Source organism: Drosophila obscura, unplaced genomic scaffold, assembly GCF_018151105.1.
Source record: "Drosophila obscura isolate BZ-5 IFL unplaced genomic scaffold, ASM1815110v1 contig_4, whole genome shotgun sequence".
Lineage (NCBI taxonomy): Eukaryota > Metazoa > Arthropoda > Insecta > Diptera > Drosophilidae > Drosophila > Drosophila obscura.
In genome coordinates this window covers 1,735,404-1,760,002 of record NW_024542828.1, presented here as the reverse complement: position 1 = coordinate 1,760,002, position 24,599 = coordinate 1,735,404, and the positions used below count along the sequence as shown (strand labels likewise).

At 43.3% G+C, this 24,599-nt stretch overlaps 6 protein-coding genes across 9 annotated transcripts in view; 1 reads left to right on the top strand and 5 right to left on the bottom strand.

Annotated features, from left to right (window-relative positions):
- Positions 1-557: 557 nt before the first annotated feature.
- On the bottom strand, positions 558-3,187 carry LOC121404742. The gene is made up of 3 exons (XM_041594932.1): positions 2,719-3,187; positions 1,922-2,649; positions 558-1,850 (listed from the first exon to the last, which is right to left on the bottom strand). The coding sequence occupies exons 1-3, from the start codon at positions 3,185-3,187 to the stop codon at positions 1,230-1,232; spliced, it is 1,818 nt and encodes a 605-aa protein (XP_041450866.1). The 3' UTR covers positions 558-1,229.
- A 213-nt stretch (positions 3,188-3,400) lies between these two features.
- LOC111068301 (mucin-5AC) lies at positions 3,401-9,489 on the bottom strand. 3 transcript variants are annotated; one of them, XM_022357689.2, is made up of 7 exons: positions 9,305-9,489; positions 7,124-8,212; positions 5,795-7,049; positions 4,602-5,083; positions 4,191-4,532; positions 3,582-3,906; positions 3,401-3,503 (listed from the first exon to the last, which is right to left on the bottom strand). In XM_022357689.2, exons 2-7 carry the CDS (start codon positions 8,022-8,024, stop codon positions 3,479-3,481), a joined length of 3,330 nt encoding a protein of 1,109 aa, XP_022213381.2. In that variant the 5' UTR covers positions 8,025-8,212; positions 9,305-9,489; the 3' UTR covers positions 3,401-3,478. The 3 variants fall into 3 exon arrangements, with proteins under 3 accessions (XP_022213381.2, XP_022213383.2, XP_022213382.2); XM_022357691.2 differs by lacking the exon at positions 3,401-3,503 and having other exon boundaries at positions 3,663-3,903; positions 4,181-4,532; positions 9,305-9,487; XM_022357690.2 differs by lacking the exon at positions 3,401-3,503 and having other exon boundaries at positions 3,663-3,906; positions 4,181-4,532; positions 9,305-9,486.
- Positions 9,490-9,664: 175 nt separating this feature from the next.
- Positions 9,665-10,588, bottom strand: LOC111068309 (acylphosphatase-2). Of its 2 annotated transcripts, none has more exons than XM_022357700.2 (4): positions 10,403-10,584; positions 10,326-10,342; positions 10,152-10,261; positions 9,665-10,076 (listed from the first exon to the last, which is right to left on the bottom strand). In XM_022357700.2, exons 1-4 carry the CDS (start codon positions 10,578-10,580, stop codon positions 9,962-9,964), a joined length of 420 nt encoding a protein of 139 aa, XP_022213392.2. In that variant the 5' UTR covers positions 10,581-10,584; the 3' UTR covers positions 9,665-9,961. The 2 variants fall into 2 exon arrangements, with proteins under 2 accessions (XP_022213392.2, XP_022213393.2); XM_022357701.2 differs by having other exon boundaries at positions 9,992-10,076; positions 10,131-10,261; positions 10,403-10,588.
- Positions 10,589-10,918: 330 nt separating this feature from the next.
- LOC111068307 (uroporphyrinogen-III synthase) lies at positions 10,919-11,903 on the bottom strand. Its single transcript, XM_022357699.2, has one exon. The coding sequence runs from the start codon at positions 11,793-11,795 to the stop codon at positions 11,034-11,036; it is 762 nt and encodes a 253-aa protein (XP_022213391.2). The 5' UTR covers positions 11,796-11,903; the 3' UTR covers positions 10,919-11,033.
- A 4-nt stretch (positions 11,904-11,907) lies between these two features.
- On the bottom strand, positions 11,908-13,798 carry LOC111068304 (protein FAM114A2). Its single transcript, XM_022357696.2, has 2 exons — positions 12,717-13,798; positions 11,908-12,655 (listed from the first exon to the last, which is right to left on the bottom strand). Exons 1-2 carry the CDS (start codon positions 13,736-13,738, stop codon positions 12,253-12,255), a joined length of 1,425 nt encoding a protein of 474 aa, XP_022213388.1. The 5' UTR covers positions 13,739-13,798; the 3' UTR covers positions 11,908-12,252.
- A 1,411-nt stretch (positions 13,799-15,209) lies between these two features.
- The window catches only part of LOC111068303, a 35,395-nt gene continuing 26,005 nt past the window's right edge, over positions 15,210-24,599 (top strand). Inside the window, 2 exon segments of the mRNA XM_041594902.1 lie at positions 15,210-15,398; positions 16,879-17,485. Of these exon segments, the coding sequence (XP_041450836.1) occupies positions 17,096-17,485 (390 nt within the window). The 5' untranslated portion in view covers positions 15,210-15,398; positions 16,879-17,095.

Genomic DNA, 24,599 nt, shown 5'->3' with positions numbered 1-24,599 from the left:
CTATCCTTAGTAAATTTTTCACATATTTTTCTTTGCTTTCTTCAAGTATTTAACGAGAGGAAAAATAATTAGAATAAACATTTATACGGCGTATTTATCCGTTCTTGTTGATCTTTTTTTTGTGTGTGTTGTTTGTTTGTTTTTTGTTTAGTATCTACTAACGTTTAAAGTAGAAATGAAAACGACTAAGCGACTAAATACATTACATATACATGTTCGTGCTGCACTCCACTGCACCCCCACACTCTTCTCTTCTTATCCGCTTCACTTCCACTTCCGATTCATCTCTGCCATAATTTCTTTTTTTTACATAACTTTGTCTCTTAACCAAATATGAAGTAAAAGCAAGCTTAAGGGGGGGATTGGGTTGGTTGGTTGGTTGGTTGTTGTGCAGGTGCGCGCGATTACATTTCATATCTTCTGCTAATATAAACTGCTCTAACGCCATCTAAATATATATATATATATATATTTGAATGGTATATATATATATGTGTGTGTGTTTGTTGTGTTCTTTGTATATTATATATTTATAAGTGTATTTGTTTATATGTAGATTAGCTTAAATCCTTTATTCTTGAACGCATTTTGGCTTTTAGCCCAAGTGCCTACTGTCTTCTCGCCGATAAACCGAACGCACCCACCACCCACACAGTTACACAAGACAGTGTTGCATTCTATTGCCAGAGTGGTGGGAGTGTTCGATTCTTAATCGCAATCGTAACCTATCCTCGATTATTATCGATTATATTTTAGTTTACAGTTGGTTGGTTTTTCTTCCTTTTGTTTTTTCTTTAGAATTATTTCGCTTATCCGCTAGATTTTTTCTGCTTTTTATTTACAATGTGTGTGTTTCCGCTTGACGAGTTTTCTTTTCGCATTTTCCTTACTTCCTCCTCTCGGCGCAAGTTTTCTGTGTATGTGTGTGAGTGTGTGTGTGTGTGTCGTAGAACTAAATAACTTAGAAGAGTGTTTAAGAGTACGCCGTACCATGCTGTCGGTCATCAGCCCAGCGGGGACGACAACAAAACGACGGCAAAACAAACAAAACGAAATCTTTTAAAACAAGTTAAAATACTCGATAGCTCCATGTCATCTCATTTGTGTGTCTGGGTCTTTTTGTGTTTAAAATTGACAAAACATCGTGTGTTTTTTGTTGTTGTTAAAATTATGAATTGGTAACGAGAGAGAATGAGAAGTTATTCGCTTTGGATTAATGGGTCGGCTTATTAGAGACGCTTGCGTGATCCATCGCTGCGGGTCTTCCATTCCGGATCATTGGGATCATCGTCGCCAAACGGATCGTCGGCCATGTCCTCCTCCAGGGCCTCTTGGTCACCCAAATAAGCATCGATCGCAGAGTTGTATAGATTATCAGTACCATGCAGCATTTCGTCATCATCATCGAGCGGTGCCAAATGATGCTTGGGATAGTCCTCTTCCAGCTCCTCCAACAGCATATCCTCTGGCTCTGGGTCATAGTCCACGCCGTCGTCCATATCTTCTTCCACCTCCTCCTCCATGCCAACGCCGCCACCATTGATCTTTGCTGCAGTCGCTGTGGATGACGTCGCCTCTGCAGCATCCGCCGTTTGATGGCCATTTAGCTGACCATTGAACTGGCCATTGACTAGCTTGGTCTTCGACTTGCTGCTGCGGCGTTTGCTCTTCCCGGCGCCCGATGATCCCCCATCGCCATTGGAGGATGTGGACTTGCTCTTGGTGCGCTTCACCTCAGGCTTCAGTGCCTCATACTTGGGTGGGGCATAGCGCTCGGCCAGCATCTTTTGGTAGACCTCCTCGGACAGGGGAAAGATAAGCGGCTCGAACGGCGATGGCTCCACAAATGTCTGTGTTTGGAAAATATATAACTTATAGAAGCTGTTCGCTCCTCTCTCTCTCTCTGACCTCTCCTACTTACATCTTTTATGTCCGGCGTGGCACTGCGGCGTTCCGTCTGATCCTTTAGCTTGCTGGACGTGGTCCTTCGACGTGTCTGAGGTCGTGCCGTGGCCCCCACCATTTCCCCGTTCTCGTTAAAACCCTCCAGTGGATGGGCCAACGGCGAGGGTATGCTCTCGTTGTCCCCCACTCCACCCCCACCACAACCAGCCAGATGTGGTGCTGGCGAGGCCGAGTCCGGCGTATTGGCGCCACTCGATTCGGCGCGACTGTCCACCCGGCGATTGGCACGCGGTCGCGTGCTCCACGGAAACTTGAGATAAGTCTCGAAGCGTCGCCGTTCTTCGATCAGGGCAAGCTGGTGTCGCACAATGTACGCTTCGTCGGAGGTGTCCTCATCCTCCTCGTCATCCTCCGGATCCAATTGTATGATTGGCGCAATCGGTTGGCCGCCGTTCGTCTTGGGTTTGTCGCCCTCGCCGGCTTTGGCAAGCTGTAATTTGGGCCGCTTGGCCATTGGTTCCACCGTGGCTATTCGAACGCCTTCAATCAAATGAGGTTTGACTTTAGCTTCGACCTTTGTTGCACCACCAGTAGCGGAAGAGGCAGCGGCAGTGTCAGTGGCGGCGGCTTCTTCTTTTGTTGCAGTAGCCGTTGCCTTCGCTATTTTTCCATTGTGCCTATGCTTCTTTCTCTTGAGGCCCTTTTTCTTAGCCCTGGAAGCTTTTTTTTTTCTGGCTTGTGACTGGAGGATGTCCTTTGGGTCGCTGGCGTTTGACTGAATGTCCTTTTTGTCGCTGACTGATGACTGAATGTCCTTTGGGTCGCTGGCGGTTGACTGAATGTCCTTTTTGTCGCTGACTGATGACTGGATATCTTTTTTATCAGTGGCTAATGATGACTGAACATCGTTCTCCAAGCCAACTGCTGACAGAATATCCTCCTTCCTGTCATTCGCCTCCGCCTGGAGGACACCCTTCTTTTTCTCGCTATCCACCAGCTGGGGGGCAACATCCTTCTGCTCACTAACCTCCGCGGGAAGGTGGAGGACATCCTTCTCTCTTCTAACATTACCATTTACCAGTCCATTGTTATTATTATTGTTAATATTTTGCTTAGTCTTCTGCTGTAACTTCTTCAAGCCATTCACCTTCGAAGGTTGCCCAGGCACAGACTGTGGCTGTGGCTTCTGCTCAATTAACGCTACACGAGCCGCTACTGCTGCGGATGATGTTGCTGCTGCTGCTGCTAACGCTGGCACAATGCCATTCCCGCCGCCTTTCATCTCTGTTGGTTTTGGTGGTGGTGGTGGTGGAGGTGCTTTTGAGTCATCGGATAATGATGCTGCTGCTGCTGCTGGTTGTACGGGTGTCTTCTTATCAGTCTCGCTATCAACAACGCGCCATCTACCAATACAAGAGTAGAGATGGAATGAGAATGATTACATACCGAAAGAGAGAGAGAGAGGGGAGAGGAAATATTGGGGACATACTTGGGTGTGGGTATCTCTTTGTAGGGCAGTATCTCCACCTTCGTTTGGGCCGCAATACTATAGGGTATAACAATGTTATCAATATCATAAACGGGACGATGACGACGCTCTGTTGTTCTGAAAGATATGGGGGCACAAGTTTTAGTTTGTTGATCCTTTGCTATAGATGCTATCCATTTTTCCCTACCTCTCTGTTCGTTGATTGTGCGTGGGCGAGGCATGACGGCTACGGCTACGACTTCTCAGATCTCCTCCTACTCCTCCTCCTACTCCGCTTTGATCGCTATATCCATTTAGATGGCTGTTGTTTAATGTGTTGGAATTGCTGTTGCTGCTGTTTTTGGATATGCGACGCCGCTTAGTGTCGCTGTTCGAGATCTGAGATGCTGTTGCTGCTGAGGAGGGACTGTGGTGGCGCTGTCGTTGGCGTTGGCGAGAGTCGGGCCACGATGTGCTCGAACGGTTCATTCCAGTTGGTGGCTGTGTCTGCTGCTGTTTCCTGCTCGCAGCTGCTGCATCCCCATACGATACGAGAGAAACGAAGGGCAATAATAAACAATTTGATGATGTTGTATATGGTGATTGGTGGTTGGTTGGTTGGTTGGTGATTTGGAGGAAGGATCGGTGGTTTCGGTTCGGTTCGGATTTTGCAGATTTTTTTTTTGGTTCGGTTTCGTGTTGAGGTTGTTGTTGTTGTTGTTTGGATGGAAAGAAACAGAAGAAGAGATGCAAAAGATTGTTGTTGTTGTATGTTAATAACAAATATCGAATGTTTGTCATGTTTACAATAATTTACTGTTGGCCACAAGTGGCGTTGTAGAAGGCGTAGAAGAAGTAGAAGTTGCTGTACCATTTCCGCTATCGCCTAGACCCGTCGCCATCGCTGCCGTTGTTGTGGCGGCATCTTTATTTGAGTTTGAATTATTATTATTATTATTGTTGTTGCGCTCTTTGCGTCGTATATAGCGACGCTTGATCAGATCGCCGGGACGACGAGCAGCACTGTTGCTAGCAGCAATGGCCTCGCGTTCCGACTTATAAACACCCTTGACAACGGTCTTGGCCTGCAAGCGAGACACGCGATGCTGCCAGTCCGCTTGCCGGCTAATGGACTCAAAATGCACAGATTGTGTGACATCTGGGTAAAGGGAAAACAAAGATAGGATTATTAATGATTTTCAACCGATTCAAGTACAGCACTGCATACCCGTGTCAAAACTGAGCACTGGATGGTAGCCCGGATCGAGGAGCGCCACTCGATTTGCCGGCATCATCATTTCGGCCAATTCCCGTGGTGCTGTCGGATCTGGTCGGCCCGTGCACAGGGCACACGGTATCTGTGGCCACTGGCAGCCGCATTTGATGTTGCTGGGGCGTGCGGCCTTCTTGGAAATCGTGTGAATGCCCGTGGTCTGGAATAGGCTGCGTTTCCGAAACTTGGACAGCATCAGGGGCCGGGCGCGGCAGCATTGCAATTCGCTGGATGGCTCCTCCTTGTAGCCATTCGCCGGCTGCTGTACCTGCATCGGTTCCAGCTCCACGGCGCCCTTTGCTTGATTCAAATCCATATAAAGATCACGATACTGGCGTTTCCTGCCCTCCAGATCGGCCATTTGTGAGCAGAGCCAGGACCAGCGCAGTGCAATACTTGCTCGATCTTTGGAGTACGTCCACACGGCTCGACGGGCGCTAAAAGATGCCACAGATGCAAATTAGTGGGGGAATACATATATGTACGATTCATACCCCTACCCAATCAAAGTAGTCTTTTTTTTTAGATTTTTTAAGAACGTTTTGTGATCTATAGATATTTACAGATATTTCTGAATTCTTTTCTCAGTGCACGCGCCTACAATCTGTTCTGGAAGCGTATTGGCAGCCCATTGATGAGTGGGTGAGTCGTAAAACCATTTAAATTATTAAAAAAAAAAAAAAAAAAACAGGGGGCATACGTGATGATACTGAAGTGGTAGGCTCTGTTTCTCTGTTGATATCTACCAGATAAAGTTGTTGGAACTCTGTTCCTGTATCTTCTTATCTTTAAGAAGTTGTACCCTCCAAAAGACAAAGAGAATGTTCTTTTATTTAGAGATCCCAAAATATAAGAATAAACTAGGTAGACTCTCAGATTAATTGGGGATAACTAAACTATATTCACGTTGGGTCCCCCTCTTCTACAACTCATTTTCAACATCTGTCGCTGCCAGAAATGGTATTAGCTGTATTAGCATTAAAGTCATGGAAATCATTAAATTCTCTGGTATGAGCAAAAACACGTCTGACACGTAAACAAATTGAAACATTCACAATTGAAAGTATTTTGAAAGCGGGAAATATCTCCCACAGAATCCATACCCAAAGGCAGCAGGAAATGGAAGGAGGAGAAGGGAGTGTACTTACATCGTCAGCGACTTCTGTTGGGTATTATTGTAGATGACCATCTCGTCGGCAGACTCGCCGCCAGAGCTCGACTCTGTCGCATCCGAATCGATGGCATTCTGTATCTCCCGCATCTCATTGTGCAGCAGCCCGGAGACGTGGGTCAGCTCGTTGGTTATATGTGTGTCAAAGCAGGGTATAATCTCATGCAAACCAGGCGTTTTCTGCTCCATGGCTGTTGCTGCTGTTGATGTGGAGGCCGCTGTTGCTGATGTGTCCAGCTGATTCTTGCCACGACGTGCCTTGGCAGGCACTGCCGCCGCACTGCTGGCACTGCTGTACCATGTGGAAGATGGGGCCAAGGTGGCGGAACTGCCGCTGGGCGTATGACAGATCTGCTGGTGCCGTGCAGCCGTTGCAATGCTACGAAGGATGCTGACCATTTGGGTGGCTGGCACGGGATGCTTCTTTTTCTCTTCCCAAAAGTCCGGCCTCGGTCGCCCGGAGACGATCGACTGCACGGTGGCCTCCTGCTCGCTGAGCATATCACTTCTCACGGGATTCGGCGTCTTGTGCGAGGTGCGAGCGGACCATTCCATAATGCCGGCCACCTCCTCGCTGGTGTGGCTGCACATATAGCGCGCCTGGAACTTCCTCATGCGCCGGATCAGATGGTCTATCTTTCGTGTGACAATTTGATGCTGCTGCTCCATTGACCTCTGACACTCGGCCATCGTTTCTGCCGGTGGGACATGGGGGCTGATGACGCTGCTACTGCCGATGGTGCCGCCAATGGAATTCGGCGGATACTGTGGAGTGACGGATCGTTGCTGGATCGCTGTCGCTGACTGCGGCTCCTCCCACACCTCGTTGAAGAAATTGAAATCACACATGTCCGTATTGATGTCCGGATTGATGACGTGATTTCCCTCAAACGTTTTCAGGGCCTTGAGGACCTCTTCGATGTCGGGGTCCTCCAGCACAACGCCGGCTGTTGCATCTTTGAGGAAATTTGTAGAACTGGAAGTACTCTGAGGCGTCAACTGTGACGCGTTCAATGCTGACGTAGCTGTGGATTGCCTCTGGCCCGGCAGCGGCGAGGCCAAGATAGCGGGCAATGGCTCGGATCTTGGATCCTGTTGCACCTGTTGCCGGCTGGGCGTTGTGGGTGTGGTTGAAATCACAACCTCCACCTGCACCTGATCGTGCTCCAGCTGCACCGGAGGCAGATCCACCAAAATGGCACTGGCATTGCCATCCAGCTGACTGAGACGCTCTGCGAAAGTAGAGAAAGAGGAGTATGAGTGAAAAGTGCTCTCTCGTTTCTTTTTCGTTTTTCTTCTGACTTACCCTCTATATTATCCGTATCGATCTTTGGCAGCTCCTCTGAGGGCGAATTCGTCGTCGCTGGTTGCTCCAATTCCATCGACTGAAGCAGATCGATTTGTGGTGGCACTGACACACCCGTTGTGAATTTCCCTTCAGATACTTCTGCTTCTGCTCCTGCTTCAACTTCAACTTCAGCTATAGTTTCTGCTACTGCTTCGGCTGCCTCTGCTTCTGTTGGGGCCACTGCGGATGGTGTCGGCTCCTTGCTGAGACCCACTTCGGGTAGGGTCTTGCGCAGACAGATCTCCGCCGAGATGGTCTCTACAAAGTCGCTGTTCAGATCTGCCAGCAGCTGGGCCGTAGAGTTGTCGTCTTTGCTGGGACTGCTACTGCTACTATTGTTGTTGTTGTGCTCGATGGTATCCGCTGCAGGCGACACATCGGTGCTTGGGGTGGATTCGCTTTGTTGGAGAACAGCCGATTGGCTTTCAAGGAGCCCCGTAGCACTGGTTGATGCCACAGCGGCGTCAATGATGGGTGGTACGCCTGCTCCTGTTGCTGCTTCTGCCTCTGCGACCACTGATCCTGTGCTCGTTGTTGTTGTTGTGTGTGGGGTGGGAGCTGTGCTTAGGCCCATTGGATCATTATTTTGTTGCTTGTTGCTGCTGCTGCTGTTGTTACCGCCGCTTAATTTACGCTTGTTGCTGATTCTGCTCGATGGATTGCGTTGCGGAAGGACTACAGCCGCAGCCTTGGCAGCTGCTGCTGCTGTCGCGGCCGCCTCCTTGGAGGAGCGCGTCACACGCGTTGTGGCCGTTGCCGGCGTGGGCGTAGCTGGTTTCTTTACCACCACCGAAGGCGATGCGACGCTAGTTATCTTCTCCTTGGTACTTAATTGCTCGGCAGTGAGCGCTGGTGCCATAGTAGTTTCGATACCGTTGGCCAGTTCAGCTGCTTCTCCTGGTGATGGTGATGCATTCGCATCGGTTCAACACGTCCCGAATAGTGCTCTAGTAGTAACCAAGGGCCTCGCACAACGTTTCCCAATTCGCTTTTGAATTTGCTACCGGATCTTCCGTTGCAGGTACGTTCCGATTCGACGACAACTCGCTTTTGGAAAAACAATACAAGTAATATTAAAATTAAATATTTGTATGGAAAATGCAGAGCACACTTCTCGTTCTCAAATACATATAAAATCACACCAACACACACACTGACAGCGCATGCTGCGTTAACTGTAAAATCATACTAAATCCTGTCCAATTACTGTTAAATCAAAAGCCGCTTGCATTTGTTTAATATATACCCAATATTTTATTATCTCAATAGGCCGCCTCTCCCTCTCCCACTCCGGCTCTTGGGAGTAAAAATGTGTCTTTTCCGGCGTGTTATGTACAAAATACCCACACCACTCTAGGGACACACACACACACACACACAAGCGCATAGTGAGAGCACAAATACTTGCAAGAGAGATACTGAGCGCGCGAGCGTGCGGACAGCCAGAATGCGCGCTATTGCTATTGCTCATTCACAATGATGCGCAATAAAAAAAGAAAGACAGACAGACGCACACATCTTTGCATACTGACGAAATCCAGATGAAAATCACAATTTTCCTACAACATTGAATCATGCTTGAGAAACGCACGGACAGAATGCATTCAGTTTCTGCGCATGGTGCTGGGCGATGCTGTTTTGGCTTCCATTCCATGTTTTTATATAATTTCGTTTATTGAATTTCTTTTGAGTTACAATTAGTGGGCAAACAGCACAGCACCTCGCGCCTTTACAGCACACACACCCGCAGACTAAAAAATATGCATGCACACGCAAACAAATACAAAGATGGGTCCGCGCTTATGAGTGTGTGTGTGTGAGGTGAGTCTAGAAATGTTCCACTATTTTCAGTTATTTACACAATCCAATTTTTCTTTTTAATACAACTCACAATCACTAAATGCTCTACAAATGCTTAATTAGTTGTAATCTTTTTGATTTGTTGCTGTTTGAAACGATTAGAATTCAGCCGAAAAAAAGGGAGTAGAGTGGAGTAGAAAAACGTTTTCAGCGCGAAAGTATTGTCCAAGCACTCACACACACAGGCATACACACACACACATTTACCGACGGAAGCAGAAGCACGCAAGAATTTGTAAATTGCTTAAAATTTAGGTAGTATTTTTTTGTTGTACGCACAATTTAACGGTTTTTTACGATGCACACACAATTGTTGGATTTTTTCTTATACAATGGCGTGGTTCGCGCTTGGCTTGTTCTCGCTTCACACAATTTTTTCCTCATTTATTTTTTTTTCATCGCTGCCCTGCTACGCTTTTGCACGACGTGTATCGAAGCTGTACTCGGTTGTGCCCTGCCAGAGCAAAGTACGCATGCCAAACAACCGGTCGTGCCGCTCTAACCTATATCGCAGCCATAGCAAGTGCGTACGAGTAGTTTCGTGCGTGCGAGCGAGATGTCGTTTGAATCTAATACCTATCGGTACTTTTTGTCATGTGGCAACACTAACTGTTTAACTACTCTTTAAAGGCAACCCTGTGACTTCTTCTCTCGATTTGTATTTAGTTTGGTTTGTGTTTTTTTTTACAATAATATTGTTAAAATTGCATTGTTTTTTTTCAGACGCTCGTTCGAACCGTATGACTGAAACTGCTGCTTAGGGCTGAAGCACTTCTGGATGACGAGAGAGGCCGTTATATGATGTTCAATTTGAAATTGTGTCTACTGGAGGATAGGATACTTAGGTCCATGCACACACATTGCAATAAATAGTTTAAGGAACTCTAAATATAGCAAAAATAAACTAAGTGTTTAGCTTGCAACTTGATTTGGGATCTAACGCTTGATGGAAAAGCCACTGAAAGTATAGTCGGGAATTTCCTTGGCCGCCGTAAATGTTGCCTTGTCGATAATGGACGATGGACTCCCTTTCGTCTCTAGCCAATGTTTCCTGCAAACAATTGGTGTCAGGACACTAAAGTTAGCACCTTCAGACAGGTAATACCAATCCAAAAACCTGCATTACATTTCGTTCAGCTGGGCAAGCGGCGCCTCCAATTGGCCCTTAACAGATCCCTCTCTGGTGTTCATGCACCAACCTCTTACGCCCAGACTGTTTGCCTGGCGCTCCGTGTGCTACAGAAGGTGACATTGATCCCGCTGATCAGTCAGTTGGCCAGTTGAACCATTCATCACTTACCTTGCGGAAGAAAACACCTAAAATGGCAAGAGAAATTAATTAGATCATGTTCGGTGAAACCAGGTCGCGAGAAATACCTTGTACGCGTCCAAAAACCTCAAAATTGCAGGCAAACAGTGGTTTGGCGACTGCAGATGCTGCCATTGTTGTTTCGTTTGAATATATTTGGGTTTGGGATACACAAGTGCTGACTTGAAGCGCCAGCAACGACAAAAATATAAAACCTACTACGGCAGAATAATAGTGCGATGCCATAGTGATGGCCAGCTCTATTAATTTTAACCCTTAGAGGCGCAGCAGTCCTCTATTCACTATGAGGACCAGAATGAAGGTAATTTAACAGAAATGTGTGTCTAACTTTTATTAATTATGATGTTTCTATTACAAGTTTATAATTAAAATTAAATACGTAAACAGTAGGTCACGTGACTATATATAATTTCTTCATTTACAGGTCGCATAGTATTAATACATAAGCAGCACATCGTAAGGGTTAATGATAGTGCTGCCACACCACACTAAATGACCAAATAAATCGGTATTTCAAATCTAACGGCATTTTTTTTTAAATTAGTTTAAATTATCTTTTTTATTATAATTTACGCTGAAATACATCAACAAAATTTCGAGTATGCTTGTACATATACCAGGAAAACAATTAAAAAATTAAAAATTTATATAAAATGTGCTAACAGTTTCACATATAAATTAGTGTTTGATGGCATTGATCAACTGATCCACGCTATTGGAATCCACCACAGCGCTCACAGGAAGTTTTGCCTCCATCATGGCCTTTTGAGCAGCGGCCCCAACAGCAATCAGTTTTCGGTCGCTAACAGAAACCTTATATTTGCCGAAAAACTCCAAGGCACTCTTCACGCTAGCCAGACTGTAGAAGACTATTGTCTCCAGGTGCTTGGACTTGAGGGCCTTTTTCATATCGTCTTTAAAATTCGGATGGATTTGATTTTCGTACACCTCACAGGCATCCACACGAAATCCCTGTGCCACCAGTCGAACACGCAGAGTATTACTAGCCTCATTCCCGCAGGGCAGTAGCAGTGGCAAATCCCTCTTCGGTCCAATGGTTTCCACAATCAGATCACATAGATTGTGGGCACTCACCGCACGATCCCCAAGAGTCGGCAAGTTCCGAAGACTCATGTATGCACTGCTATGGGTATTCCCGCCCAAGGCATAGTTATGCAGGGCACGCCAACAACTAGGCATCATACCATTGCCCAATGCTTGGTACACGGCCTGGACACTGCGCGTTCCGGAAAAGATGATTCCGGCATATCTGTGCGGCTCCTCAAGTTTGGCCTTCAACACATCCAGGTTCTTCATAACAACTTGCGATGGCGGTATGTAAATGGGATTCAAATTATTCTGACGCAATGCTTGGCTACACTCATAGTCCGCGGAATGGCCCTTCAATAAGGTAACTTCTCGTTTTTGGCGATCAGCCATGGTAGGAAACTAATTTTTAGAACTTCAAATAAATGTTGATTTTTGTTTGGGAACAGAGTCGATTTGTTGTTTGTTTGAATTGTAACGAATTGTATGGCTTTCAGGTGTGGGATCTGTTTGAAAATAATCATAGCATTCATGATGCTAAAAAAGTGTATTCTAAAAATAGTATGTACATAGGGAGCAAAAACCCTTTTTTTTAGATCTAAAATGATCTAATAAATTATTCCTACTATCATAATCCATCTAATTTATAAAAGAAATTTGCGCTTTCTTGGAATGTGTTATCACAATAATCCGCATACTCTGTAGATTCAAAATTTGTGTACATTTATAGTAGTTTATGGAAAACAATTAAGACTTACAGAGAGATTAACCAAAACAATGCTATAAATAATCGTATCAATTACAACAAATATAAAATTCATAGATCAAAATAATCGGAATCTACCCTCCCCTAGACCGCACCCATTTGCAAAATGGGCGTAAAAAGCTTGTACGCCTGCTCAATGTATTGCACGGCGGCAAACATTTCGGCAAAGAATGTGTTGACCCGCTCCTTGGACTCCTCTGCAGTGTCGGGGGAAGAAGCACCCTTGCTGCTCAGTAAACCCGCATAGCGGTGGCTCAGACCCTGTAGATGGCCATTGCATTGCTTGCAGAGATTGACAATGCCGTCGACCTCATTGGCGGTGCTGTGATGCTGCTTCACCAGCAGCAGTTCGGCAATCTTGTGCAGCTTACACATTTCCAACGCACAGGCTTCGCTCAGGGCGTGTATGCTCTTGGCATAGGCCTGCTCCAGATCGGATGCGGTGGCCTCTTCCGACTGTAGCCAAGTCAGCGACTGCTTCCAGTGGCTGGAGAACAAAAATAGTTTAGTCAAAGCTTTCCCTTGGACATAACCAGACAGATACTCACTTTGCCACCTCTTCGAACTGAATTCCCAGTTCGGCATCTGCTATGGTGGCCAACAGACGCTCGCCGAGCTCCTCGGGCTCATAGTCGCCTTCGCTCTCGCACTCCAGATCCTCCAGTTCCAGCAGTTCCTTCACCTCGTTAATGGTCTCCTGCAGATCGGCCAGAGCATTGCCACTGACTGCATCCAAGAGCGTGTCAAGTTTCAGGCGCGACTCTTTGGACAGGATTTCCAATGCCTCGTAGTGCACCAGACCGCAGTAGTTCTCGAAGAGTATCTCAAAGCGTAGTTGCGCCTTTTTCTTCTCCAACTGGAGCTGCATCAGTGATTCCTCCATTTGATCCGCATCCTTTTTGGCCTCCAGCAGCAATGCACTCAAATTGGGTTTGTTGGCCTCCAGACCAAGGAGCTTCCTTTTGTTCATCAACTTGGGATCATTGTCCTGCAGTATGGTCATGGTTTTCTTGCCAATGCCCTCGAGGGTGTCCAGTCCCGTGTTAAGGACTTTGGAACCCAGATTCGTGACGAAACCGAGGCCAAATGCATTCTCCTGATTGGGATCGACTGGTGTCGCTGCTGGTGTTTCCTTTGGACTGACGACCGGCGTCTCCTCTTTGGTCTTTTCTGCGGCATTGATACGTGCCAGCTCCTCGGGATCGGGTACTCCTATAATCTGACTGAGGCCCTGGTTCACTTGTGTGGTTATATTTCCCAATCCCTCGGTGGCTGTGCTGAGGACAGAGCTCAGTTTACCCCCCCACAGGCCCCACGACGAAGATGAGGAGGGTTCTTGAGCAGCAGCTGTGTCTCCGCCCTGCGGTGTTCGCATCTCCAGGTCCAGTGGTTTCTCCTCTTTTCTTATTGCGTTGTTGTTGTTTCTTCCGTCAGTGTTTTCCTGCTGTTGCTCCTTCTCCACGTGCACAAACTTATCATCGTCATCGCCCCAGTCATCCCAATTGTCATCTTCATCACTCTGATCCCAATCGTTGGCCCGCTCCTCTTGCTTTTCCAGTTTGTTTTCCATAATTTCAGAAATATTGCTGTGCTCCACGTAGATTTTGCTGCCCAATAGGGATGGGATGGATGTGAAAAATATATTGATATAACGATATATCGATATACACTTTAGCTGATACATGCAGTTACTAATACCAGTGCAATATATTCTTCTAGCTGGCTGTGGTGTGACCATGTTCCATTTAACGAAAAAATCCAATAATGCGCCCAGTGTAAAAAGGCTATAACGTATATAGATGTGAATGTTCGGTTCTAGGTCCCCAATTTCTGTTAAATTAAACAAATAACAGCTTTTATTTTTATATTTTATCTATTTCTCACGCCCACTCCCACCCACTCTGCCCATTCATCATTTATGTTGCGGCGGTAATCTCTACAATATCCAAATCAGCCTCAGCCACATCAGCCATATACAGAAAACATTTCAAATGCATGAACAATTTTTATGGGAACTAGGGTATACAAATTTCTACACTCTTAGCAGAAACCTGGTTAACCAGCACTAATGACGTCACATTTCGTTTTATGTTATGATTTTGTTTGTTTTAAGCAATCCAAATAAAAAGAGTTCTGAAAACTAGCCAATCCTGAACAAAATTTATTGAGGAATTGTATTTTAGAGCAGCCAATCCAAACATATCAAATATCAAAAGCGCAACTACTGTAGCTCGATACTATCATGATAGTCGCAAAACCGTCGATGGTAGCGGATAGCAGTCAAATATCGATACTATCGATAGTGGCTCACAATTTAAACGCAGATGAAGATTCATTGTTGCGTCATTCCATTCCATTCTAAACAATCCCATTAAAAATAGTTCTGAAAACTAGCCAATCCTAAACAAAATTCATTGAGGAATTGGATAAAATTATTTTTTTAGGGCTGAGAGGGCCAACTATCTAATAATATTAAACTGAATATCAAAATTGACGAATTTCATATAACAAAATATCATGGTATGGCAGCCTGCAGCAACTACGAATTTCACGAGTCTGGCAGCGCCACGAAACGACGTCACATTCGTTTTATGTTGTTTTTAATTGAACCTTAATATGTAAATAGTCCAATAAAAAGGACTTCTGAAAACTTGCCAATCTGGTAGAAAATGTATGTATCTATCGGATAAAATTATTTGTTTAGGGCTGAGAGTCCCAGCTAGCTAGTAATATTAAACGGAATATCAAAATCGAGGAATATCAACTTTGAATGTTTTGGAGAAAACAATCGATACTATGGTAATAGTATCGGGCTCACATAATTATTAAAAAACCATTGAAACCTCTTAGGAACTTGTCCATTGTAAAAGTTAGATGCCACCTGTCGATTTGTTAAAAAATTTGTCTTCGTATTTTATAGCAGCCAATACAAACATATTAAAAGCGCAGCGACTGTAGCTCGATACTAGTCTCAAAACCATCGATAGTAGAGGCTAGCAGCAAAATATCGATACTATCGATAGTGCCCTTGTTGGTTTGACACCTCTAAAACGGGGGGGAAAAAAAACTGTAAAAGCATATTAGATTAGACCAAAAACTACATTAATTTTCACAATAAGTGCCTAATTTGTTGTTTTTATCGTGACGTGAAAGAAAATATAAAATTATTGTTGCATGGGCGAAGTAAACTGTGCCGCCGGCCAAGCTGGCGGCGTTATCTCGGTAAAAATGTAAGTAAAAATAGCGCGCTGCACTGCGAATTATGTGAAATATGAACGTGGTTCTTTATAAATAATATGGATATATTTAGTTTTGTGTGTGCGCGCGGCTGTGTAATGTGTGCCAAAAACTTCCTTCTCGAAGGTTCCATTGAAACCCTTTTTTGGGACTACGGATAGACACGCAAAGCAACAGAGCCAAAACATAGCGAAGCGCAAAATCAAAGCATGAGTGAAACAATAACAGTGCGTGCTGCCGCCTGCATTCTCATGCATCTCAGGGCATTTCAGAGCGCAAGGGCCACGCAAATTTATTAATGCCACCAGTTATTCGCCGTTTTTCCTTCCTTTTTTTGCCTTTATTTTGCCATTTTCGTATAACAGCTGACTCCATGGTATTGTAATTCAGAAGGTACGGGCTTGCCTAAGGTTCGAGAACTTTGTGTGAAGTTTGGAGAACTAAATCTTCAATATTTGAATTTACTCCCACAGTTCGAATATATTCTTCACAATATTGAGTTCAAGTTGGAAGCAAAAAAAAGAGAGAAAAACTGAAGAGTAGATTGCCGTACATTATTTAGTTGCTCTACCTTTTTGTCGGCAAAGCACCTCACCTCAACAACAATGTGCTGTGATTGTAAAGAAATCAGGCTATGTTGCAAATTGGGGTGGATTTTACCAGCATGCCTTGAATTTTCTGGTCCGATTAGCCTGTTGTCCATACCCCTTTTTTTTCTCAGCAACACGCTTTTGTTGCCGAGCAACATTTTTAGGCCCCAGCAACATCTGACGGCGGGCGTATTTGAAAACGGCCTTGTCGCCCCCCAAAATTGAATGAACCGCGGCCAAGTAAACAACAGAATCGTGTGAATTTTCTGAATTCAGAAAAGCGTACGGCGGTAAAGTTGATAAATCCCACAAAAATATCCGTTGTATTTCCGTACAAAAATTCACCAAAAATATATCAAAAAAAAAAAATAAATAAAATCTAATAAAATAAAATCTATTAAGTGAATTTGTGTGTGAATTAGAATTCAACAATTCATTCATTTAACTGCGCGTCTGTGTGTGTGAGTGCCACCCTCCGATTGGGGAGATGACACGCAAATGCCGCCGCCAAAAATAATTTTTGATCAAAGAAACAGAGAGAGAGAAGGGGAGACACTTTCGGCCTCTTTTCTTTCTAGTTGTTTGTTTTTTTAACGCGTTGCATGCGGCCCTGTCCGTTTAAAAAAGGCTAGAAAATACCTTTCGTGTGGAGAGGGAGGGATGTCTGTTTATAGTTGATATCCCCACAAGGGCATCATCATTTTCCGTGGATTTCTCATTCTGATTGGTATTCGGCGTACGATTCTTGCTGGCCTACTAAAAGAAACTGGCTCACACACACGCACGCACACACACACATAGGCGAGTACGGCGCGCGAAAGGTCTCTTACCAAATCTGCTCTCTTACATGTTTCTTTCTGGCCTGTTCTGGTTTTTTTTTTAGGTCTCCGACTCGTGGTCAAAACGAAAGCGCCAAAAGCAAATAAAACAGATAAGAAATAGCCAGAAAAAGGCATTTTATAGTGTGTGAAGTGAAAAAAAATTTTATTGAGATTCGGCCAAGTGAAAGAGCCGAGCCAACACAAATCCACTGCAATTCTGCGGTCGATAAAAAGTTAATTAATTCTATTCTACAAAACAAAACCCGAAATAGCGCCGGGATGAGTGCCAACAGCAGCAGAGTCAGAAGACGCAGCAATAGCTGGTCGTCGGAAAAGCAGCAATCGGCGGCGCAACTTTCTCTGCCGGCAGACGATGACGTCGCAGGGGGTTTGCTGGAAATGCCCCGCCTATGCCGATGCTGCTGCAAACGGGATCTGGAGCTGCTTAGCCTCTTTGGGGCCGACAAACCAACCATATCCTCCACAGCAACCTCCACAGATATGGAGACACACACAGCCACAGGCACATCTACGATGCGACGCCGCGATACCACCTCAGCCCCCTCTCTGGGGGATCGCACCAACGGTAATCCCGTAGACTACGCTCTGAGCGGTGCCCACAGCAGCATGGACATTGTCCTCGAGGAGATGATCATCTGGATGCTCAATGTAAGTAGCTCTTATCAAATATCTCTTATTCTTGGTCGCTCACGCACTCACTCGGCTGTTGTTCTTTGCGTTTAATTTTTAATGTGATTTATTGCACACACACACGTGTCGGACTCATTTAGTTTGAAGTACCGTTGGCCTCTCTCCCTCTCTCATCTCTTATTTGTCCTTAATGCAGGGAAATAAATTAAATTGTCTGGACATTTGCACAAAACAAAGCGAAGGAAAGAGCAATATAAATAATAAATAATACATACACACGGTGTGCAAACAACACGTTTTACCCCGAAGCTCTTCTTGAGCAAAAATAAACTTTCGCAGTAGATGACTTCACCGACGGCAAAACCTCGATGAGCATTCCATCAAGGAAATACCCGTCCTTCGGTGAAAAAGTGATCGTGTAGCATAAGCCTTAATTAAGAGTAAATGGGGAAAGCTTTTGTTCCGTTGGCAGCAGTACAGCCAAAAATTAATATAAAATACAATGAATAAATAGATACAGACGTAGTAACATCCGTATATCAGGGCTTAGATAATCTCCTATCTTATCGTAATCAAGGTCCGGGAATATCATTTCATTTATTTGCTTTGGGATTTTACTACCCTCCATATAGATAAGAAGAGCACTACCCTGATGGTTCGTATCTGATTCGGATATGGTCCATATATTTGATAGTCTTATATGTATGTATATACCATATGTATGATCTTTTGGCTGACCTTTTAAACCGACAACAGCCATAAATTTTAATGATCGTAAATAAGGGTTCCCCCCATTTGAATACTAATTTGTTTATGAGTGCCCAAAGAAAGAGGTGTGGAAGGCGATTAATAAAATTAATAAAAGAGAGAAAGTTCTGCGCTGCATTCCCGAACATACACAGAGGCAGCACCCCAGGCACAATTGACTCAAAACGAAATGAACACTCGACGCTTTTCACTCTTTTGGCTTGAGAGAAAATCCTATCACATTCCTCTCCTGTTCGAGGAGAATTTCTGATTGGGTACAGGAACGATCACTCTCTCTCTCTCTCTCTCTCCAAAGGTATCTAAAGCTACAGCCCCCGAATATAGCCTTTCATAATTTTTTTTGTTTCTTCAGAGATTGTGTTGTTTTTTGGGTTCTTATCATCGGACATCATAATGTTGTTTCTATTTGCTTTCATTTCTAAAAGACATCGTCTCATTTATTTTTGATATACATTTTTCTTTTGCTTTCTTTTACTAGCAAATATTGTCGGTTTACTTTATCAGAATGAACACCTGAATATGAAACTCTTATATCTACTTTTCCCCCCCTATTTCCTGTACCTGAATTTCGCGCAAAGTGTATCCAAAAATGGTCTTGCCACACATTTACTTGAAGTGCTTTTCCTTTTCGTGATTTTTCCATTGTAAATATTGTTGTGTGTGTGAGCTATTTGCTATTCTTAACATTCTGCCACATTGCGTGCCACAAGCCAACATTATAGGTGCCTGCCTGCACGTGTGCTGTGCTTCTTGGGAAGAGGGCGCCGAGCACCCAGTCCAAGAACTTTTGGCTTGGGAATCGAGTTTATGGCCAAGCTTTTATTGCAAAGAGTCGCCAACGTCAACATTACTTTCCGGCCAATTATACGGCACCCGCTACCGCCTAGTGGGCTACTGCTTTGGCCCATTGACGGCGGACCCCGAACGACCATCAACATCAGCACTAGCACACCTCTCAGCCATTCATTCCCCCTAGCTACCCATTACCAATTAAAGCCAGCGGCGGGCGTACGCCTGAAACTAAGAAACTGGTTTCTTGAGAGCCGCCGGCTTGCGCCTTTTGGGAGGGTGTTGTATAGTATTGTAGGTGCCTCGCTGATTCTCAAGGTGTTGCATGAAAAATTGTTTGACCTTAAGAAACTCTCCGCCAACTCTTGCGGGTCGGCTCCCAGTCTCAGTCTCAGTCTTTCAGACTCTCAGACGTTCGTTCATTATACAATTTCATTTCTTTTTAGTTTTGTCCATTATTTATTAGCAGAGTAGTCCGATCTGAAAACGAAATGAAAAATGAGTTCAACTGCATCGTTGTTTTCGGTTGTTCGGTTGTGCGATTGGAAAAATGCGATTAACATTTTTGTATCAAAAGCGCGCTCTTATCTAATGATGCTGATGCGTTCAAAGAAGTCGTTTCATTGTGGGCAAGGGGAAGCTGTGGATAATAATTGGGTTACAAGACGAAACAAAATCCCCGAAAAAAGGGGAACAAATGTTGAAACTTTGAAGAAATTGCCACAAAACAGAACAAGAAATAGGAAATTCGTATCTTGTATTCGGTTTCCAGAAGAAATGTTTTGATGATCGGCTATTTTTATTGTTCTTTAATTTGATAAATGATAATAATAATGATGATCTGTTCAGTTCTCACTTTCAATTATTTGGGATTCCCTCTTGATTCGGTTTTAATTGAGGCTTAGAGACTCTTATAAAAGACTTCAAAGAAATTTTATAAAGGGTTTAACCTCAAGCACACTTAACCCCTGAACTTGTATTGTTCATTGTCTTTCATTTGATAAATGAAAAACAATTGTAATTATGATTTATTTCGTTGAATTCTCACTTTCGATTGTTCGAGGGGGTACAGACTCACATTGTTTCGGTTTTAATTGAAACTAGAGATTTTCCAAGAAACACTCTTATTATCCCTGGAAATTTGAAGAAATTTTTGTTACTCGAATAACCTTTAATACTTGACCCCCCCCCGCCCAACTTTTGTTGTTCCTTTAATGTGATAAATGGGGAAAGAAAAAATGTAATTACGATAATATTTTTCATTGGAATTCCATTCTTAATTTCATAATTCCGTCATCCATTATTTCGTATAGAAGAGTTACTCGTTGTATAGAGTTTTTACATGATTTTAAGTGCTTCGTCAATTGATTAAATAAAACTAATTTACAAAAGATCTCCAAGAAATGTCCAACCAAATGTAAGCATTCTGTATCCCAGCAATCTTTTTAAGTGGTTTTTTTTTTGCCTCGAAAAAGATTAAATCTCTGGACAGATGGACGATTTCTACAAACGGACGGATGGTAATTAAACCCAAAAGTATTTCAGTGCCGCCCCTTTGATATGATTTTCTTCACCTATATTAAAATGGTTCACAGCAGAGTAAAAGATTAGCAACGACTCTTTTTCATTGTCAAATTAATTGTCGAGCGAGAAGCACAATTAGGCCGAACGGCAATTAGCCCACGTTTACGCTTACGACACCCCAAAGTACACCCCACGCATAACAATTGGGGTTAATTCTCGCATTCTTAATAAAGTAAACTGTAATCAAATCAGAGCAAGTGTGTGAGTAAACACAGATTGCAGATAAAATGTGTAGGCATTGGATATTCCATTTAAATAAATATACTTATCAATTTCTTGGTCTATTTGTTTCCCCTTTTGCAGTTTTGTTCATTCCTTATTCTCCTACTGCAGCAATACACCAACCATGACAGAGACCATTTGTCACGAACGGTTCAGTTTTTTTTTCTTTGATGATGATGAAAGCCACATAAAGAAAGTTTAATTCAGTTTCTTATCAATAACCATTAAACAACACTTCATTTGGGCTATTTCTCTGCTCTTGAAATTAACTCTATTTTATTATATCCTTATCGCATATTTGCGATGGTTTTATTTGGCAGATTGATCGTTGTCGCTCATTGGATTGCTCTCTCATATCCAGAGAGCAAGACGAGCGAAATTTCTTTCCTCCACTCGAATTTGAATCACGCTGTAGTACCTACTATTCTTATCACATTACTTAGCACGTGTTCGTTGATTAGACAACAACAAATCGCGCTATAAATGTTTATACTAGAGCTATGAGTAGATGTATACTGTGAAAAAAAATTCCACAAATCAAAGAGGCCCGCAAACACAGAAAAAGAGAGCGTGCGGTCAAAAGGTGTGAATGTATTTGATGCTATACTTAGCATAATCCCAACAGACCTCACAGTTCTGAGTGAAGAAATTTCTGAATTTCTGTCTGCTTATCTGCCTGTCTACCTTTGCTCTCTCTCGTACTCTTTATCTCTCTGAGGCATGATGCTCTTTGTATGCCCAAAAGCTAGGAATATTGCGTAGATCTCTGTTGAATTATTAAGCAAATATTTACAAGAGGTTATACTATATATAACACTGTACATTACATTTGCATGCAGTTTTATCTACTTTGAATTCTGGGAATATAACACTAATATTTTCTATTTAAGACATTGCTGACTCATAAATTTGTACAGAAGGCATTTCTACCACACATCGCTCCATCACTTCAATTTCTGTTTGGCTCTTCGTCTTGGAAATCTACGAGAGAGTGGCGTTTCCCTGCTCAAAAGCCGAAGAGAGGTTTTTCATTGTAGCATTTTCCTATTCATCATATTTGACTGGGGTGTATCACCAAGTATTCGGATCACATTTCAGTTCAAGTTTAAATGGTAGTACGAGCAACCAATGATTAGCAGGGCTCCTTATCTGCTCCTCCAAAAAGACTTTGTTGTTGACTTGGCAACGGCACTTAAACCACGCCTTGTGTGGCCACCACCACTTATCGGCTCTTTTCTCTGTATAAACAAGTCTATGACTACAAAATAAAACAAACAATTGCTCATTTTTAGCGAATTTCGGGATGGCCAACACACAAATTATGAAAGTTATTTATGTCGTGCTTGTTGCTCCAGTTTAAAGTCGGCGGAATTTGGCAATTTGGCAATCTGGCATCTGTTGCATTTCTGCGCAGAGCAGAGCAGAGCAGAGCAGAGGTTGTTCAAATATCAAAAACCCAATCAGCAACAGACTTATTAATTATGAAAATAGATGCTCCCGTCCGTTTGATTTGGTGGCTCGTAACGTGTCGCATAAATTAATAAGTCATGAAAATAAATAATACAAACAGCCAGATGAAATCAAAACAGTATTTTCGTTGCGTCACAAATTGGATGTGTCGCTGCGGGTGAGGTGACCTCCTTTGAGGAACTACGGTGCGACACTTTTTACATATTGCTGGCCCTGGCGGTTTGCCTTTTGCCGATAGAGGCGCTTGATAGGGCGAGCCGAGCAGAGCTCTAATACGATAATACAATGTCAAATTAATGCTAGGATCATGTTACTAATAATGATTCGATTTGCGTATTTAGCTTTGGGGACTGGACTGGCTTATCAAAACGCCTGAGTATGAGTGTTTCCCCCCGCTAATCAGCCAGCAACAAGAAATATTTTTGTCAATGAACCTATTTTCGTGAACCTCAACAACAACGAAATCTTTTGTGTGTGTTAATTGGGCAAAACCAAAAAATAAAAAAAACAAAAATAAACAGAGTGAATCCTCCCATTCTTATATACCATATACTCGTATTATATAGATACACTCCACTCCAGTGTACTTTTAATGCATTTAAGTGAAAAACGGTGTCATTTGGTACTTCGAAATTCAATCTAATAGAATGGATATGCAAAACACAAACACGACTTTTACATTCTCAACAAAACATGCAATCAAATATGATACCATCTCTTATATGTATGTATATATGTACATTGGAGTGTATGTAAACATTTTATTGCAAGTTCAAGTTCCATTGTAATGCCTAACTACCATGAGCGTGATCTGATCGGTCTGATCGATTCCTGGAATAAAAGGTATAATTCGAATTGCGAATAGGTGAGAATCATTCAAACAAGCTTCTCGTTTGAATGGGAGTACGTTCAAAGTACGATTATATTGATGATAAAATTGTTCCAACCCGTTTAATTAACAAAATTAGTACAATAATCCTTTACAAAAGTGTTTGAATTGTTTCTTTAACAATGAAAATAGATTCATCTAAACTACCAAAATTTTCCACTGAAGTTATTTCTCTAAAATTTTGAAAAATGTTTGAAAATAACGCCTTTAAAATCTCTAATACCTTTTTGGGGTTTAATAGTACAAAATCTTGTAAAGGTTAATGATCGTGGCATTCGGAATGAATGTATCCGTTCGTTCGCCGATAAATGCACCACCCTTTTGTCTAATAAGGTATCCCGTAAATCTTAGTGTTTTATATGTACCGACAGCCATGGTTTAATCCCATTTAATATTGATCACAAGAAAGCTAAACAAATATACATATACACAGGGGATCAGGGGATCAAAAATCCTTTCTTTTTTACCCTTTGTACTATTTGTACTCGACTCTAGAGTACCAGGTAAAATCACAAGTACCTGGGGAACTATAAAATGTTGCCAAAAATAAAAGCAAACGCAAACAATGGTAAGGGAGGGGAACACAAGAGGGAGGGGAGGACTACTTTTCAGAGGGTTGTTGCTGTTGTTTAATCTGATAGTGCAATTTGAACGGTTCAATTAGGCGGCAGAAAGGCAAACATAAGGCGGGACACGCAAACGAATTGGAATCCCGCACGCCCAATCTACAATTCCCAAACACACACACACACACACAGTCGCACAAATACATACAGGCTGAGGCTGAGATATACGCACGGACACGCACAAAAGGAATTGTACTTTTTTCTCCATAAATATTGCAATCGAAATGGGAATTGGTCGAGTGAAAGAGGCAGGGGGGCGGTGGGCAAATGACGGATGACGGTCGAGGGGAGGATGAATGAGGTGAAATCCTCTCATGGCAGGGCATCTACTGGGTGCAGGGAAGGGGGTTACGATGTACGTGCTGTCGGCAGGGTATGATTCGGGGATTTTTCAATGTCCTCCTTCTCTCCTGTCAAAACCACAAAACACTTAACAAAGCCAAACGGAACGGAACGGAACGCATGCAGCAGCCGTGCATTTTATTTGTTCTTCATATTTAACGCTCCTGTCTCGCTATCTCTTTCGTTGCCCCCTTTCCGATCGGGATTCGATTTTCTGCATTATTATGTTTGCCATTTGACCGACGCTTCTTTCTGCCAACAAAGGATTATGTCTGAAGCTTAACCCTAGGCTTAGGCCGCTTGGCAAACAGTCCAAAACTAATAATCCAAGCATTTCGCACAATATTATTTTGCAATTTCGTATTTCTCGTTGCTGTTGTTGTCGTTTCTGTTTAGTTTTTACCTCACGCGTAGAGAAGCGAATTATTTGATTAACCCATTT

Excerpts from the sequence above, each read along its gene's own strand:
- LOC111068307 (XM_022357699.2), bottom strand. The coding sequence starts at position 11,795 with ATGGCTGATCGCCAAAAACGAGAAGTTACCTTATTGAAGGGCCATTCC.
- LOC111068304 (XM_022357696.2), bottom strand. The coding sequence starts at position 13,738 with ATGGAAAACAAACTGGAAAAGCAAGAGGAGCGGGCCAACGATTGGGAT. Across the intron at positions 12,656-12,716 it reads CAGTTCGAAGAGGTGGCAAA|CCACTGGAAGCAGTCGCTGA; the intron begins GTGAGTATCTGT and ends TTTGTTCTCCAG.
- LOC121404742 (XM_041594932.1), bottom strand. The coding sequence starts at position 3,187 with ATGAAAGGCGGCGGGAATGGCATTGTGCCAGCGTTAGCAGCAGCAGCA. Across the intron at positions 2,650-2,718 it reads AACCGCCAGCGACCCAAAGG|AGTCACAAGCCAGAAAAAAA; the intron begins ACATTCAGTCAT and ends AGGACATCCTCC. Across the intron at positions 1,851-1,921 it reads CCACGCCGGACATAAAAGAT|ACATTTGTGGAGCCATCGCC; the intron begins GTAAGTAGGAGA and ends TTCCAAACACAG.
- LOC111068301 (XM_022357689.2), bottom strand. The coding sequence starts at position 8,024 with ATGGCACCAGCGCTCACTGCCGAGCAATTAAGTACCAAGGAGAAGATA. Across the intron at positions 5,084-5,794 it reads CAACAGAAGTCGCTGACGAT|CGCCCGTCGAGCCGTGTGGA; the intron begins GTAAGTACACTC and ends GGCATCTTTTAG. Across the intron at positions 4,533-4,601 it reads AGTGCTCAGTTTTGACACGG|ATGTCACACAATCTGTGCAT; the intron begins GTATGCAGTGCT and ends CCCTTTACCCAG.
- LOC111068309 (XM_022357700.2), bottom strand. The coding sequence starts at position 10,580 with ATGGCATCGCACTATTATTCTGCCGTAGTAGGTTTTATATTTTTGTCG. Across the intron at positions 10,077-10,151 it reads CTTGCCCAGCTGAACGAAAT|GAAACATTGGCTAGAGACGA; the intron begins GTAATGCAGGTT and ends AATTGTTTGCAG.